Source organism: Lithobates pipiens, unplaced genomic scaffold (assembly GCF_037356315.1).
Source record: "Lithobates pipiens isolate NorthernLeopardFrog02 unplaced genomic scaffold, aLitPip1_a1.2 Scaffold_19, whole genome shotgun sequence".
Taxonomy (NCBI): domain Eukaryota; kingdom Metazoa; phylum Chordata; class Amphibia; order Anura; family Ranidae; genus Lithobates; species Lithobates pipiens.
The window spans coordinates 433,302,129-433,320,160 of record NW_027507764.1 but is presented as its reverse complement, the minus strand read 5'-3'; the positions used below and the strand labels follow the sequence as shown (position 1 = coordinate 433,320,160).

At 42.0% G+C, this 18,032-nt stretch overlaps 1 protein-coding gene across 1 annotated transcript in view; it reads right to left on the bottom strand.

The window, feature by feature from the left end:
- The window catches only part of LOC143998081 (meprin A subunit beta-like), a 106,545-nt gene that overhangs the window by 21,014 nt on the left and 67,499 nt on the right, over nt 1-18,032 (bottom strand). Inside the window, exon 7 of the mRNA XM_077493837.1 lies at nt 5,264-5,442. Within this exon, the coding sequence (XP_077349963.1) occupies nt 5,264-5,442 (179 nt within the window). The remainder of the gene's footprint in view (nt 1-5,263; nt 5,443-18,032) is intronic.

Sequence of the window (18,032 nt, the reverse complement as noted above, 5' to 3'; positions counted from 1 at the left end):
GCACACACAACTTCCAATAACTCCTGCAGATGGCAAGTGGGCTCAAATAGAGAACAGCTATGTAGGTGGATATAGCGGTATGTACTGGGTACAGAGCACGCAGACAGCACACACTATCTCCTAACACTACTGACTGCAAGCTCTATTATTAAAGATAGATCACTAGCTATATAGGTGAGGTGAATATAGCGGTGTATATTGCGGTCAGGGCACGCAGACAATAACCAGAGAACACCAGAGATAAAGGGGTATATACAGATGTATACTGTGCTGTGCTGGAGGCACACACAACTTCCAATAACTCCTGCAGATGGCAAGTGGGCTCAAATAGAGAACAGCTATGTAGGTGGATATAGCGGTATGTACTGGGTACAGAGCACGCAGACAGCACACACTATCTCCTAACACTACTGACTGCAAGCTCTATTATTAAAGATAGATCACTAGCTATATAGGTGAGGTGAATATAGCGGTGTATATTGCGGTCAGGGCACGCAGACAATAACCAGAGAACACCAGAGATAAAGGGGTATATACAGATGTATACTGTGCTGTGCTGGAGGCACACACAACTTTCAATAACTCCTGCAGATGGCAAGTGGGCTCAAATAGAGAACAGCTATGTAGGTGGATATAGCGGTATGTACTGGGTACAGAGCACACAGACAGCACACACTATCTCCTAACACTACTGACTGCAAGCTCTATTATTAAAGATAGATCACTAGCTATATAGGTGAGGTGAATATAGCGGTGTATACTGCGGTCAGGGCACGCAGACAATAACCAGAGAACACCAGAGATAAAGGGGTATATACAGATGTATACTGTGCTGTGCTGGAGGCACACACAACTTTCAATAACTCCTGCAGATGGCAAGTGGGCTCAAATAGAGAACAGCTATGTAGGTGGATATAGCGGTATGTACTGGGTACAGAGCACGCAGACAGCACACACTATCTCCTAACACTACTGACTGCAAGCTCTGTTATTAAAGATAGATCACTAGCTATATAGGTGAGGTGAATATAGCGGTGTATACTGCGGTCAGGGCACGCAGACAATAACCAGAGAACACCAGAGATAAAGGGGTATATACAGATGTATACTGTGCTGTGCTGGAGGCACACACAACTTTCAATAACTCCTGCAGATGGCAAGTGGGCTCAAATAGAGAACAGCTATGTAGGTGGATATAGCGGTATGTACTGGGTACAGAGCACGCAGACAGCACACACTATCTCCTAACACTACTGACTGCAAGCTCTATTATTAAAGATAGATCACTAGCTATATAGGTGAGGTGAATATAGCGGTGTATACTGCGGTCAGGGCACGCAGACAATAACCAGAGAACACCAGAGATAAAGGGGTATATACAGATGTATACTGTGCTGTGCTGGAGGCACACACAACTTCCAATAACTCCTGCAGATGGCAAGTGGGCTCAAATAGAGAACAGCTATGTAGGTGGATATAGCGGTATGTACTGGGTACAGAGCACGCAGACAGCACACACCATCTCCTAACACTACTGACTGCAAGCTCTATTATTAAAGATAGATCACTAGCTATATAGGTGAGGTGAATATAGCGGTGTATACTGCGGTCAGGGCACGCAGACAATAACCAGAGAACACCAGAGATAAAGGGGTATATACAGATGTATACTGTGCTGTGCTGGAGGCACACACAACTTCCAATAACTCCTGCAGATGGCAAGTGGGCTCAAATAGAGAACAGCTATGTAGGTGGATATAGCGGTATGTACTGGGTACAGAGCACGCAGACAGCACGCACTATCTCCTAACACTACTGACTGCAAGCTCTATTATTAAAGATAGATCACTAGCTATATAGGTGAGGTGAATATAGCGGTGTATACTGTGGTCAGGGCACGCAGACAATAACCAGAGAACACCAGAGATAAAGGGGTATATACAGATGTATACTGTGCTGTGCTGGAGGCACACACAACTTCCAATAACTCCTGCAGATGGCAAGTGGGCTCAAATAGAGAACAGCTATGTAGGTGGATATAGCGGTATGTACTGGGTACAGAGCACGCAGACAGCACGCATCTCCTAACACTACTGACTGCAAGCTCTATTATAAAAGATAGATCACTACTACTAGCTATATAGGTGAGGTGAATATAGCGGTGTATACTGCGGTCAGGGCACGCAGACAATAACCAGAGAACACCAGAGATAAAGGGGTATATACAGATGTATACTGTGCTGTGCTGGAGGCACACACAACTTCCAATAACTCCTGCAGATGGCAAGTGGGCTCAAATAGAGAACAGCTATGTAGGTGGATATAGCGGTATGTACTGGGTACAGAGCACGCAGACAGCACACACTATCTCCTAACACTACTGACTGCAAGCTCTATTATTAAAGATAGATCACTAGCTATATAGGTGAGGTGAATATAGCGGTGTATATTGCGGTCAGGGCACGCAGACAATAACCAGAGAACACCAGAGATAAAGGGGTATATACAGATGTATACTGTGCTGTGCTGGAGGCACACACAACTTTCAATAACTCCTGCAGATGGCAAGTGGGCTCAAATAGAGAACAGCTATGTAGGTGGATATAGCGGTATGTACTGGGTACAGAGCACGCAGACAGCACACACTATCTCCTAACACTACTGACTGCAAGCTCTATTATTAAAGATAGATCACTAGCTATATAGGTGAGGTGAATATAGCGGTGTATACTGCGGTCAGGGCACGCAGACAATAACCAGAGAACACCAGAGATAAAGGGGTATATACAGATGTATACTGTGCTGTGCTGGAGGCACACACAACTTCCAATAACTCCTGCAGATGGCAAGTGGGCTCAAATAGAGAACAGCTATGTAGGTGGATATAGCGGTATGTACTGGGTACAGAGCACGCAGACAGCACACACTATCTCCTAACACTACTGACTGCAAGCTCTATTATTAAAGATAGATCACTAGCTATATAGGTGAGGTGAATATAGCGGTGTATACTGCGGTCAGGGCACGCAGACAATAACCAGAGAACACCAGAGATAAAGGGGTATATACAGATGTATACTGTGCTGTGCTGGAGGCACACACAACTTCCAATAACTCCTGCAGATGGCAAGTGGGCTCAAATAGAGAACAGCTATGTAGGTGGATATAGCGGTATGTACTGGGTACAGAGCACGCAGACAGCACGCACTATCTCCTAACACTACTGACTGCAAGCTCTATTATTAAAGATAGATCACTAGCTATATAGGTGAGGTGAATATAGCGGTGTATACTGTGGTCAGGGCACGCAGACAATAACCAGAGAACACCAGAGATAAAGGGGTATATACAGATGTATACTGTGCTGTGCTGGAGGCACACACAACTTCCAATAACTCCTGCAGATGGCAAGTGGGCTCAAATAGAGAACAGCTATGTAGGTGGATATAGCGGTATGTACTGGGTACAGAGCACGCAGACAGCACGCATCTCCTAACACTACTGACTGCAAGCTCTATTATAAAAGATAGATCACTAGCTATATAGGTGAGGTGAATATGGCGGTGTATACTGCGGTCAGGGCACGCAGACAATAACCACTACACAACAGCAAGATAGAAAATCGGCCGAAAACGATCGGTGTGTACTGTGTTGAAGGTACACAGAACACCCACTGCTTCAGACGCCAACACACTACATGAGGCCGCCGCGATGGCGGCCTTATATAGTGTGGGGCGTGCACTACACAGCCTGAGCTATGATTGGCCACAGGCATCCTGCCTGTGGCCAATCATGGCTCTCCTCGCTGCTGGCGCTGCGATTGGCCAAGCATGCGGGGTCACAGTGCATGCTTGGCCAATCATGAGCCAGCAATGCACTGCGCCATCGCAGTGCATTATGGGCCGTGAGCGCCACACGAATTTGACGCGAACGGACCAAAATGTTCGGACTTCGCCGAACGGACGAACAGCCAATTTTCGAGTCGAACGTACGTTCGACTCGAACACGAAGCTCATCCCTAATCCCGAGGTTTACATATTTGTATGTTTGTAAAGCTCCATACACACGATCAGATTCTATGATGATTTTTGTCTTCAGAATTACCAATACCATGTAGTGCAAGGGCCTGCCTGATTGCATACAAATTGAAACTCCTAAGATTTGACCTCCATATTATACGGTTTTGGTAAATCTAAAGGAAAAAATCTGCAGAAAATCTGATAGTGTGTATGGGGCTTTTGTGTTTATATTACACTAATTCACGCTGTTTTATAGTTCTTTGTTTAATGTTTCATGTGAATAAATTGTATTGGTCTGGCAATGGAGTTAATTAAGTTGCAAATTTTGATTTCTGCTAGTTGCTGGTTTAAATTGTGTCTATACCGTTTGGCTAAGGGTGCTGGTTTTTATACTGATATGTCTTTTTCCTAATAATGGAATGGTGCATCATTTTGAAATTAAGTTGAAGTAAAGCAAGAGTAAAATTATTAATTCCTGTATGTTTTCACTTGCTGGTTCAACATTAGCTGGATGGGTGAAACACAAAAAATGGACTTGATGGCTGCACTCCTGTGCAATTCACTTTATTCTCTGTTTCATGTACAGCACTGTGGTGAACTACAATAAACAGTTTTCACGTTTCATACTAATGTTGGGTGCCAATGTTGGGAGATATGATTAAGCACCCAACATTGGTGTGAAATGCATCAGTTGTTTATTGTAGTTCACCACTGTGCTGTACATAAAACTGAGAATAAAGTGAATTGCACAGGAGCGTGGCCATCAAGTCCATTTTTTGTGTTTCATATATCTGTTTGCAGCAAGGACCGCGCCCACCATACGGGATAGAGGTTTGGCACAACCGGGTGAGTGGTTCAGTTCTTGAGCGATGCATATACTTCTATTATCTGAATGGGCTTTTGTATACTACTGAGAGGAACCAGTGTGGGGGAACCTGGAACTAATCCGTATGCTAACAGCCCACTGATTCACTGTCATATAACAAGCTGTTGCTGTTTACAGGTATGTATTTTAACAGCCATCACAAAAATTCTTAGGCTTTTTTCTTTCCGTTTCAGTTGTTACTAGAACAAGAGGTGAGGGTAAGCCAATCAACGGTGAAACTTTCTGATGAAAATTGTCTTGGATTACATTTCAAGCTCACATTTCGGTACTTTCCCCTCATTTTCTATTGCGTCAATGTCCCAATCTATTTCACTAACAAATAGACATACATATATCTAAATCACATATATCAGTTTACCAGGCTGGATATTTTCCCACACAATTGTCACATAGTCATCGCGGTCAGATCGGGATTGCTCATGATGAAATCCCAAAGCATGGAGGAACTCGTGCTGAACTATTTCAACCGAATCACATCCTGATCCAATAGAAAGCAATTGTTTTTCCTGTTGCTGGTTTCCAACATATGAATAGCATCTAAAAAAGAACATGGTATTAACATAATTGGCTTGATTTACTGAAAATTATTAAGAAAGGTATTTTATGTAAAACCAATTAGGTGTTTAGGAATGATACTTAAAGTACATTTAAACTCATATATATATATTACCATGTTAAATGAAAACTCAGAAGCCATTTTTTTTTTAAATGTTTAGATCCAGGCAGCAATCATGAGCTTTCCATAACCCACCAGTAATTGTGCTGGGGGAACGCAGGGCGCACGCTCTTGGCACAGCTATAGTCTACCAATTCACACAAACATGTGGCCACTCTGTGCCAAGGCTCACCTACGGAGAGCTCAGCTGTGGTGTGAGGTCACAGCAGGCAGTCAGTCAGTCACTATTCACCCCTAGAGAGGAGAGGAGCCGAGCCAAGGAGGAGAGGAGAGTCGAGCCCAGCCGTTCGCCAAGCGGGGATGTAGCGTTCACGCCTTCTGGAGCCTGCAGGCTAAGATGGACATCACGTCACACGTCCCATAGTCCTGGCATTGGCGCTGCAGGCTCCAGAAGGCGGGACCAGTGGCACTTCGGCCGCTATGGCACTCGGCCACTTTCGGCCATTTTGGCACTCTGCTAATTTCGGCTGCACTCGGCCACTTCCGGCCGCACTCGCGAACAGATCGGTCCAGGCGGCCGACGCTTGGGGCTAACAATGGAATGCAGCATTCCATAGACTCTGGGCTTTTCGGGGTCACATTCGGGGCTTCAGCCCCCCCCCCAGCGCCCCTGCCATCATGCCTTGAGAAATGTTATTTCTGCCTGTAAACAGAACGAATCTGTAAAGTGGCTGCAGGAGATCAGCAACACAGATAGGATTATAAGGTCAAAAGAAATATTTTATTAAAAACAATTAAATAAAAAAAAAGTGTTTATCATACACTGGACTTTATGATAATTTCTACTTTCTGAAAATTTGGTTTGTTGGTGCCTGTAGCCAGGTGGTAATAAGGCACCTAAAATAGTATAACTGTGCCACGTCACACAGAGTATATGGAAATTGCAATGTTTGGAAAAATGGACTTTGAAGGCACGTATAAAGAATGATCAAAATTATTTTATTAATGTACATATCACAATACATATATAGCGTTAAACATAAAAGTGGGACTAAATGTGGTTCCCCTAACGTAAAAACCGGATATCGTTTCTTGTGTGAAAATGCTGAAATTGCGTCCACACATAGGTATCCTCTCAGTTGGGGTTCCACTTGTCCACTTGCTCTGTATGGTATATCGTTACTAAAAACATTTTTCTAAATAGAAATATTCAAGCTCCTGAAGAAGCGATGGCCCTAGTCGCGAAACATGCAGTGCAGAAGTGTTTTTTTTTTTCAATAGTTTTTATTAAAATTTTCAAGAGAAGGTTACAAACATATAACACCTCAAATTTGGTGAGATACATTAACAAGGTAAAATAAACAATGTAAAGGTAGAAGCGTTCATTCAGTACGGTATTTAATAATTCGGTTCAGAAATTGAGTGGAGAACCATATTACCTTTTATCATTATTGTCAGTGGGGGTGGTCTCCCCCCTGGCACCCCTATTGAGCTGGAGTTGGTACATGTTAGGAACTAATAAGTGGGGTTGGTGAGAGAACGCTATTGCTTAACCACTTAAGGACCGCCGCATGGAGATGTACGTCGGCACAATGGCACCGACAGGCACAAGCACGTACATGTACGTGCTTGCCTTCCAGCAGGTGGGGGGTCCGATCGGACCCCCACCCGCTAGCTGCGGCGATCCGTTTAGCTTCAGGAGCGATCCGGGATAAGGGGATGGCCGTTGGTTTCTGGCCATCCCCTCTCGATCGCTCCTGGCAAATGGGAAGCTTCCCCCGCCTGTGTAGTGTAAACACAGGCAGGGCGGAAGTGATGTTACTCTCCTCGGGGCGGTCTTTTTGACCAGACTGCGAGGAGAGCAGAGATAGTAAGTGCACCAACACTACACTGACACGTAGGTACACATAGGCACACAAATCACCCCCCCCGATCACCCCCCCCCCCGATCGCCCCCAGCCCCCCCCACCCCTCCCAGTCACAGTGTCACTGATTGCAGTGATCATTTATTTACTGATCACTGCATTTAGTGTCAGTTGTGACAGTAAAAACTGTCAGGGCAGTTAGTGTTAGGTCCAGGGTAGCCCCCTACCCCTCAATAAAAGTTTAACCCTCTGATTGCCCCTAGAGTTAACCCTTTCACCCCCTTTTGCCAGTGTCACTAAGCGATCGTTTTTCTGATCGCTGCATTAGTGTCACTGGTGCCGCTAGGTAGCTAGTTATTTTTTTAGGTTCACGGCCAGGTTTTTATAGCATTAGGTACCCCCATATAATACCCAATAAAGGTTTTAACCCCCTGATTGCCCCTAGAGTTAACCCTTTCACCAGCGATCACCGTATAAGTGTCACTGGTGATGCTGGATAGCCAGTTAGTTATTTAGTTATTTAGGTTCCCCGTTTTTATATAGCGTCCGTGACCCCCATATACTACCTAATAAAGGTTTTAACCCCCTGATTGCCCCCAGGTAACCCTTTCACCCCCTTTTGCCAGTGTCACTAAGCAATAGTTTTTCTGATCGCTGCATTAGTGTCACTGGTGCCGCTAGGTAGCTAGTTATTCTTTTAGGTTCACCGCCAGGTTTTTATAGCATTAGGTACCCCCATATACTACCTAATAAAGATTTTAACCCCCTGATTGCCCCTAGAGTTAACCCTTTCACCAGCGATCACCGTATAAGTGTCACTAGTGACGCTGGTTAGCCAGTTAGTTATTTAGGTTCCCGTCAGGTTTTTATATAGCGTCAGGAACCCCCATATACTACCTAATAAAGATTTTAACCCCCTGATTGCCCCTAGTTAACCCTTTCACCAGTGATCACCGTATAATTGTTACGGGTGACTCTGGTTAGTTAGTTTGCTTTTTATAGCATCAGGGCACCCACCATTTATTACCCAATAAAGGTTTAACCCCCTGATCACCCGGCGGGTGATATCTATTAGGTTTTAAGGTCAGGGTCTGCGTCGCCCCAGGCAGCGCTAGGTTAGTGCCAGTACCGCTAACACCCACGCGCAAAGCATACACCTCCCGTAGGGGTATAGTATCTGAACAGATCAATATCTGATCTGATCAGATCTATACTAGCATCCCCAGCAGTTTAGGGTTCCAAAAAAACGCATTGTTAGCGGGATCAGCCCAGATACCTGCTAGCACCTGCTCACCCAAGTGCAGTATCGATCGATCACTGTCACTTACAAAACACTAAACACATAACTTCAGCGTTCGCAGAGTCAGGCCTGATCCCACATGTGGTATCCCCATACTCGGAAGAAGCAGCAGAATTTATTTTGGGGTGTAATTTCACTTATGCCCATAGCATGTGTGAGCAATATATCATTTAGTGACAACTTTGTACAAAAAAAAAGTTTGTAATATTCCTGCAACTTGTGGCAAAATATAAAATATTTCATGGACTCAACATGCCTCTCGGTAAATAACTTGGGTGTCTACTTTCCAAAATGGGGTCATTTGGGGGGATTTTGTGCTATTTTGGCATTTTATGGCCTTCGAAACTGTGATAGGTAGTGAGGAGTGAAATCAAAAATTTGCACCCTTAGAAATCCTGAAGGCAGTGATTGGTTTTCGGGGTGCTGTACGCGGCTAGACTCCAAAAAGTCCCACATATGTGGTATCCCCGTACTCAGAAGAAGCATCAGAATATATTTTGGGGTGCAATTCCACATATAACTATGGTATGTGTGAGCAATATATAATTTAGTGACAACTTTTTGTAAACTTTTATTTTTTTGTGTCATTATTCAATCACTTGGGACAAAAAAATAAAAATATTCAATGGGCTCAACATGCCCCTCATCAATTTCCTTGGGGTGTCTACTTTCCAAAATGGGGTCATTTGGGGGGGTTTTGTGCTATTTTGGCATATTATGGCCTTCGAAACTGTGATAGGTAGTGAGGAGTGAAATCATAAATTTGCAGCCTTAGAAATCCTGAAGGCAGTGATTGGTTTTCGGGGTGCCGTACGCGGGTAGACTCCCAAAAAGTCCCACATATGTGGTATCCCCGTACTCAGGAGAAGCAGCAGAATATATTTTGGGGTGCAATTCCACATATAACTATGGCATGTGTGAGCAATATATCATTTAGTGACAACTTTTTGTAAACTTTTTTTTTTTTGTGTCATTATTCAATCACTTGGGACAAAAAAAAAAAAATATTCAATGGGCTCAACATGCCCCTCAGCAATTTCCTTAGGGTGTCTACTTTCCAAAATGGGGTCATTTGGGGGGGGGGGGGTTGTACTGCCCTGCCATTTTAGCACCTCAAGAAATGAGATAGGCAGTCATAAATTAAAAGCTGTGTAAATTCCAGAAAATGTACTCTAGTTTGTAGACGCTATAACTTTTGCGCAAACCAATAAATATACGCTTATTGAAATTTTTTTTACTAAAGACATGTGTCTGAATACATTTTGGCCTAAATGTATGACTAAAATTTAGTTTATTCGATTTTTCTTATAACAAAAATTAGAAAATATCTTTTTTTTTCAAAATTTTTAGTCTTTTTCCTTTTATATCGTAAAAGTTTGTAATATTCCTGCAACTTGTGGCAAAATATAAAATATTTCATGGACTCAACATGCCTCTCAGTAAATAGCTTGGGTGTCTACTTTCCAAAATGGGGTCATTTGGGGGGATTTTGTGCTATTTTGGCATTTTATGGCCTTCGAAACTGTGATAGGTAGTGAGGAGTGAAATCAAAAATTTGCACCCTTAGAAATCCTGAAGGCAGTGATTGGTTTTCGGGGTGCTGTACGCGGCTAGACTCCAAAAAGTCCCACATATGTGGTATCCCCGTACTCAGAAGAAGCATCAGAATATATTTTGGGGTGCAATTCCACATATAACTATGGTATGTGTGAGCAATATATAATTTAGTGACAACTTTTTGTAAACTTTTATTTTTTTGTGTCATTATTCAATCACTTGGGACAAAAAAATAAAAATATTCAATGGGCTCAACATGCCCCTCATCAATTTCCTTGGGGTGTCTACTTTCCAAAATGGGGTCATTTGGGGGGGTTTTGTGCTATTTTGGCATATTATGGCCTTCGAAACTGTGATAGGTAGTGAGGAGTGAAATCATAAATTTGCACCCTTAGAAATCCTGAAGGCAGTGATTGGTTTTCGGGGTGCCGTACGCGGGTAGACTCCCAAAAAGTCCCACATATGTGGTATCCCCGTACTCAGGAGAAGCAGCAGAATATATTTCGGGGTGCAATTCCACATATAACTATGGCATGTGTGAGCAATATATCATTTAGTGACAACTTTTTGTAAACTTTTTTTATTTTGTGTCATTATTCAATCACTTGGGACAAAAAAAAAAAATATTCAATGGGCTCAACATGCCCCTCAGCAATTTCCTTAGGGTGTCTACTTTCCAAAATGGGGTCATTTGGGGGGGGGGGGGTTGTACTGCCCTGCCATTTTAGCACCTCAAGAAATGAGATAGGCAGTCATAAATTAAAAGCTGTGTAAATTCCAGAAAATTTACTCTAGTTTGTAGACGCTATAACTTTTGCGCAAACCAATAAATATACGCTTATTGAAATTTTTTTTACTAAAGACATGTGTCTGAATACATTTTGGCCTAAATGTATGACTAAAATTTAGTTTATTCGATTTTTCTTATAACAAAAATTAGAAAATATCTTTTTTTTTCAAAATTTTCGGTCTTTTTCCTTTTATATCGTAAAAAATAAAAATCGCAGAGGCAATCAAATACCATCAAAAGAAAGCTCTTATTGTGGGAAGAAAAGGACGCAAATTTCGTTTGGGTACAACATTGCATGACCACGCAATTACCAGTTAAAGCAGTGCAGTGCGAAATTGTAAAACCTCTGGTCCTTAGGCTGACAATTGGTCCGGGGCTTAAGTGGTTAATGCGTAATGCAATGAAAACTGAACAATAGTGAATGAAAACGTAGGTAAGGTAAATACCTAAATAAAAAGTAAATAAATAAAGAAATAAATAATAATCAGAATTGTGCAAAGCTTATGTGTACGCTGTTTTCCAGGTCTGATATTTTGTAGATCATAAGTACTCAGGCCCATTTACGTTATACCAGTCAGTCCACGGTTTCCACAGTACCTGTGCTGTGAGTAACTTGCCCTGGGCTGAAGCGAACATGGTTTCATATGTGGCATGTGTGTTGGTTGTCAGTATAATTTCTTTCAAGGAAGGGGTTTCTTGATCTCTTCAATGCCTTGTAATTACCAGTCTGGTGCTTAACAAGATGTGGGATACAATCACCCTAGCGGTTTTGGGGATCAATTCTATGACCAGAGATAGAATGGCTAATCCTGGCGTTTTAGGGGGGTGTTGTGGCGCTATTTGTGAGATTAGGTGGAAAACTCTGTCCCAAAGTATGCGTATATTTGGGCAATCCCAAAGTATATAGTACAAGGTACCTATGTTGCTATTCCTCCAGCATAGCGGGGAGGTGTTACAGTCAAACCTGGAAATCCTATGTGGAGTTAAATACCACTGCAGTAGGATTTTTTGTGTTAATTCCCATAGGCTAATGCATTTGGTAGAAGCGTATGTTATCTGGATTGCTGTACGCCAGTGTTCTAAAGTGAAGGTTTCTCCCAGATCTCGTTCCCAAGCTCCAGTGTTGGAGGATTTAGTGAATATTAGTTTGTCACCTAGGGCATTATAAAACAGGGAGATTCCTTTGATATTAGTTGAGGCTTTGGTGAGATATAGAATTATCCTCCAAGGAAATTGTATGGGTGAAGGAAGGTTGGAGCGGAGGAGATGGTTGACTTGGAGGTATCTGTAATATTCAGGCTCCCCCAACCCAAATTCAATTTGTAACGTTTTGAATGTCTTTGTTGTGGGACCTATCATAATGTCCTCCAGGTTCTTGATACCTTTCCCTACCCAATGTGAGGTGAGGTGGGGGATGTAAATTTTTGATTTGTCAGTATTTTCCATACCTGTAGTGATGCTGTCACAGATGGGGCCAAAGAGGTTGTGCTAGTGGGGTTGGATGTGCTAGTCAATAAGTAGTCACAGAGATTATTGTTAGGAACCTGGCTTTCCTCTAATTCTTGCCATCTCGTTATTGGTGAGTCGGGGAACCATGTTCGCAGTTGTGCTAAAATCGAGGCGATGTAGTAGTCTCTAATCCAGATGTTCCCTACTCCCCCCGCACTCCTTGAAGCCAGCGAGTTTTTAAAGGCCCATCTGGCTTTTTTCCCATTCCACAAAAATCTGTTTAGTATAGAATGGATTTTGGAGGAGTAAGTCTTGGGAACTGGGATGGGGAGTGACATGCAGAAGTGTTTTTAATCTACAAGTGGAACCCCAACTGGGAGGATACAATAAGTTTATATTAATTGGTTTGTGAGAAAGTTATAGCATGTACAATCTATATATATATATATATATACTTATATACAATTCATGCAGCTTTGACACTATACTAGTAATGGCGGTGACCAACGACTTATGGTGGGACTGTGAAAGTGCGGCAGACAATCTGGCGCTAGCTGACGCTGGCTGGGAGGTACACAAATTGATTGACTGACTGACACTGACATCAATAGTGACACTAATACAGTGCTAATACTATACACTTTCAATGTACTAATGACACTGGCTGAGGAGGGGTTATCATCTAAGGGTTAACTGTGTGCCTAATAATGTGTCATACATAATGCAAGCTGCTTTTACTTAACTATCTGGCTGTTTTTAATCCTTGCTTTGCAGGAAAAAAATTAAAACAGCCAGATTGCTGTTCACAGTACACAGTTCTGTGTGTGGTTGGCCACAGATGACCAACTGACATCAGCCAAAATCACTGGCTGAAATCAGCTGCCAAACTCAAGCTGTGTCCAATCACAGCATCGGTTGGCAGAGGCTGCAATGTACCAATATGTCACCTGGCCTGCAGCTGCCGCTTGCTTGCAGTACTACCACTGTGAGGGTTAAAATGACACTAAAATTACGATTTTGGTAAAAAGCATTGCAAAGTTATTTACAAGTGAAATACCATTTATTTTTATTTTTTTAAATGGGAAGTGTGTAACTATATGCTGAGTGTGTATATGTATTAACAAACAAAACAAAAATGTTTAAATATTAATAGTTAATAAAATAGAAGCAAATAAAAAGAACAGTAGGAAAATAATAATAATAGTCGAAGAGAGGAAAGTAAGAAATTTGTTTACTCCAATCAGCCCTAATTAACAGTTAATAAGGGGTTAAACAGAGAAACATTTTATTTAACCACTTAAGACCCGGACCAATTTTCAGCCAAAGGACCAGGCTCCTTTTTGCGATTCGGCACTGCATCGCTTTAACTGACAATTGCGCGGTCGTGTGACGTGGCTCCCAAACAAAATTGGCGTCCTTTTTTCCCACAAATAGAGCTTTCTTTTGGTGGTATTTGATCACCTCTGCAGTTTTTATTTTTTGCGCTATAAACAAAAATAGAGCGACAATTTTGAATAAAATGCTATATTTTTAACTTTTTTGCTATAATGAATATCCCCCAAAAATATATAAAAAAAACATTTTTTTTCCCTCAGTTTAGGCCGATACGTATTCTTCTACATATTTTTGGTAAAACAAAATTGCAATTAGCGATTATTGATTGGTTTGCGCAAAAGTTATAGCGTTTACAAAATAGGGGATCGTTTTATAGCATTTTTATTAATTTTTTTTTTACTAGTAATGGTGGCGATCATCGATTTTTATTGTGACTGCGACATTATGGTGGACACATCAGACATTTTTGACACATTTTTGTGACCATTGTCATGTATACAGCAATCAGTGCTATTTAAATGCACGGATTCCTGTGTAAATGACACTGGCAGTGAAGGAGTTAACCACTAGGGGCGGGGAGGGGTTAAGTGTGTGTGTGTTTTTTTTTTTTAACCGTAGGGGGGCTTGGCATGGCGCCTGACGTCACTGATCGTCTTTCACTATAGCAGGGAACAGACGATCAGTGACAGGCTCAGTAGGAAGCACGTGGAGAGGTTTGTTTACACTTACCTCTCCTCGTTCTTCAGCTCTGTGACCCAATCGCAGGACACCAGCGGCGATCGAGCGCGCCACCGCCGGCGCACTTCCGACCCACGGCTGGGCACTTAAAGAGCAACGTATAGGTACGTGCTTGTGCCCAGCCGTGCCATTCTGCTGACGTATATGTGCAGGAGGGGGTCCTAAACCACTTACAGACTGGACCATTTTGCTGGTCAAAGACCAGACCACTTTTTGCGATTCGGCACTGCGTCTCTTTAACGACAATTGCGTGGTCGTGCGACGTGGCTCCCAAACAAAATTGACGTCCTTTTTTTCCCACAAATAGAGCTTTCTTTTGGTGGTATTTGATCACCCCTGCGGTTTTTATTTTTTGCGCTATAAACAAAAATAAAGCGACAATTTTGAAAAAAACGCATTATTTTTTACTTTTTGTCATAATAAATATCCCCCAAAAATATATAAAAAAATTTTTTTCCCTCAGTTTAGGCCGATATGTATTCTTCTACATATTTTTGGTAAAAAAAATCACAATAAGCGATTATTGATTGGTTTGCGCAAAAGTTATAGCGTTTACAAAATAGGGATAGTTTTCTGGCATTTTTATTAATAATTTTTTATTATTTATTTTTTTACTAGTAATGGCGGCGATCAGCGATTTTTATTGTGACTGCGACATTGCGGCGGACACATCGGACATTTTTGACATATTTTTGGGACTATTGTCATTTATACAGTAATCACTGCTATATAAATGCAGTGATTCCTGTGTAAATGACACTGGCAGTGAAGGGGTTAACCAGTGGGTGGCAGTGTAGGGGTTAAGTGTTCCTAGGGGTGTGTTACTAACTGTGTGGGGGCTGGGCTTTCATTTAGTGAACACTGATCTCTGCTCCAATCACATGGAGCAGAGATCAGCATCACTAGTTACTAGGCAGAATGGGGAAATGCTGTTTACATGGCATTTCCTCCATTCAGCCATCCCGTGAGACGATCGCAGGTATGCCCGCAGCGATCGAGTCCGCGGGACACGCAACCGGACTCACGGGGGTCCCGACCGGCGGCGGCGCGCTCGCGATGGCAGGGCGGCATTGAAGATTGGACGTACCTGTACGCCAATATGCCTGCCCGTGCCATTCTACCGACGTACATTGGCATGCGCCGATCGGGAACTGGTTAAGCGGCTAAAAAAACAAAAAACAAAAAAACACTATTTTTTACTTGTCAACTTGTCTTTTGACCACTTATCCATTTACACCCAACTTCCATCCAATCGGCCAGATGGATTGGGAACAGATCACCATCCATCTGTTTTTAGCTGAAAAGGATCGTTGACAACGTATCAACGGTCGTATCATATCAATGGACACATGTCCATTGATACCTGCCACTCCATAGAGGAGACTGGAGGATTGGATTCAGACATGATAACAGATTTTTTGGGCATGTGTAGCACACCCAAAGTCTTCGACTATTTTTTTATTATTTAATGTGTAAGTATATCCATTTTTATTGATGTTTTATATCTTTTTTTAACATATTATACAATCTGTGTTTTAGAAATAAACATTTAATACATGATAACGCATTCCCAGAGCACTATGGGATCACTAAAAGACACACCAACAGTAGCTGCCCGCCCTAAAGTTTGCTTTGTTCGAATGAATTCTTTATAGATCCCGGTTATAAGAGATGAGTCATTACAATGAGACATTCACTATGTAAGTACTGTAGCTGGAGTTAATGAATTGTATAAATAAGCCTAGGTTCACACCTTTGTGTTTTTGTGGCCCGTGTTTGGGCAGGCAAGGCAGCCCATTCATTTGAATGGGCTGCCATTCCTGCAGGAAAAGGTGCATACACAGAGTTCCATGAATTCATAAAACCATTGTGTCCAGCAAGACAGCAGAGAGCCTAAAGAGTAGCTCACTATGTCGGCTTCTCTGTCTCGCATCCAGAGCTGGGACAAGGGGTGGGCAGGGGGGAAGATGCACTGGGAACTGTGGTATCATGTGGAGATTGGGGGAGAGGGGCATTTGTGTTGGGTGGGGGAATTTGGAGGGCAGAAGTGGGCAAAAATTGTTCTAGGAGGGGAAATGTGTGTGTGTGTGTGTGTGTGTGTGTGTTGATCTATAAGGAGCATGGAGCACATATTTGAAGAGCACCTGTCACTTTTTTAAATTTTATTTTTTAAATTTTTTATTTTAAATCTTTTATTTTTTGGAATGAAATATGGACTATTTATGATCACAGTGTTTATATATTTGTATCACTTTGCATGAAATTGATGCACATGAACATTGTTTTTGAAGAGCACCAGTCACTTTAAATCGGGTTTTATTTATGTATGCATTCTCAGTAATGTATTATGGATCATTTATGAATACAGTACATATATACATATTTCTGCTTGTATGAAATTGATGTACATGAGCAAAACTGAGGTACAATATTGAAGAGCACTTGTCACTCAGAGCAGGGGTTCATTATATTATATATGCATATATTTTTTACTGCATGTGCATTGCTAGTACTTGCACACACTTGGATTTGCACTAAGCACATGACACTTTAAACAGTAGGTAGGATATACAGAGTGTCACATAGGGGCATGTAATAGTTCACCCCAGAACAGCACCACACCTACCTCCCGCTTAGATGGCTGTACTGGTAGGCGCAGCAGTTCTCTTTTTCTCTCTTTTTCCATTTATTTCCGTAAACGCAGGGCCACCAACACATTTTTTCTTATTACCTTCTTAGGTTACAAAGTTGGGAGGTATGCTTTTGTTAGACAAAACCAGAGAAATTCCCAGCTCAACTCACCAACCAGTCTGCTTACCAACCAAATTAACCTGTCTAACAGTGTGTGATAAAACAGGGGCTTAGTTAGTACACATTTGCAAACGCATGCATAAGCTGCAAGGCCTCTTCACGGCACCCTGTGTTACCTGCAGTCCCAACTCCTGTAAATTTATAAGAGTCTATACAGTGGGAGCACATGCATTCTAATGGATAGATGGAGGGCAGGTGGGCCTGGAGGTAGCCCAATCCTCCTTAACCACTTCAGCCCCGGACCAATTGTCAGCCTAAGGAACAGAGGTCTTTTTACAATTTCGCACTGCACTGCTTTAACTGGTAATTGCGCAGTCATGCAATGTTGTACCCAAACGAAATTTGCGTCCTTTTCTTCCCACAAATATAGCTTTCTTTTGATGGTATTTGATTGCTTCTGTGATATTTAGTTTTTTACGATATAAAAGGAAAAAGACTGAAAATTAAAAAAAAAAAATATATTTTCTACTTTTTGTTATGAGAAAAATCGAATGAACTAAATTTTAGTCATACATTTAGGCCAAAATGTATTCAGCCACATGTCTTTAGTAAAAAAAATGTCAATAAGCGTATATTTATTGGTTTGCGCAAAAGTTATAGCGTCTGCAAACTAGAGTACATTTTCTGTAATTTACACCGTTTTTAATTTATGACTCATTTCTTGAG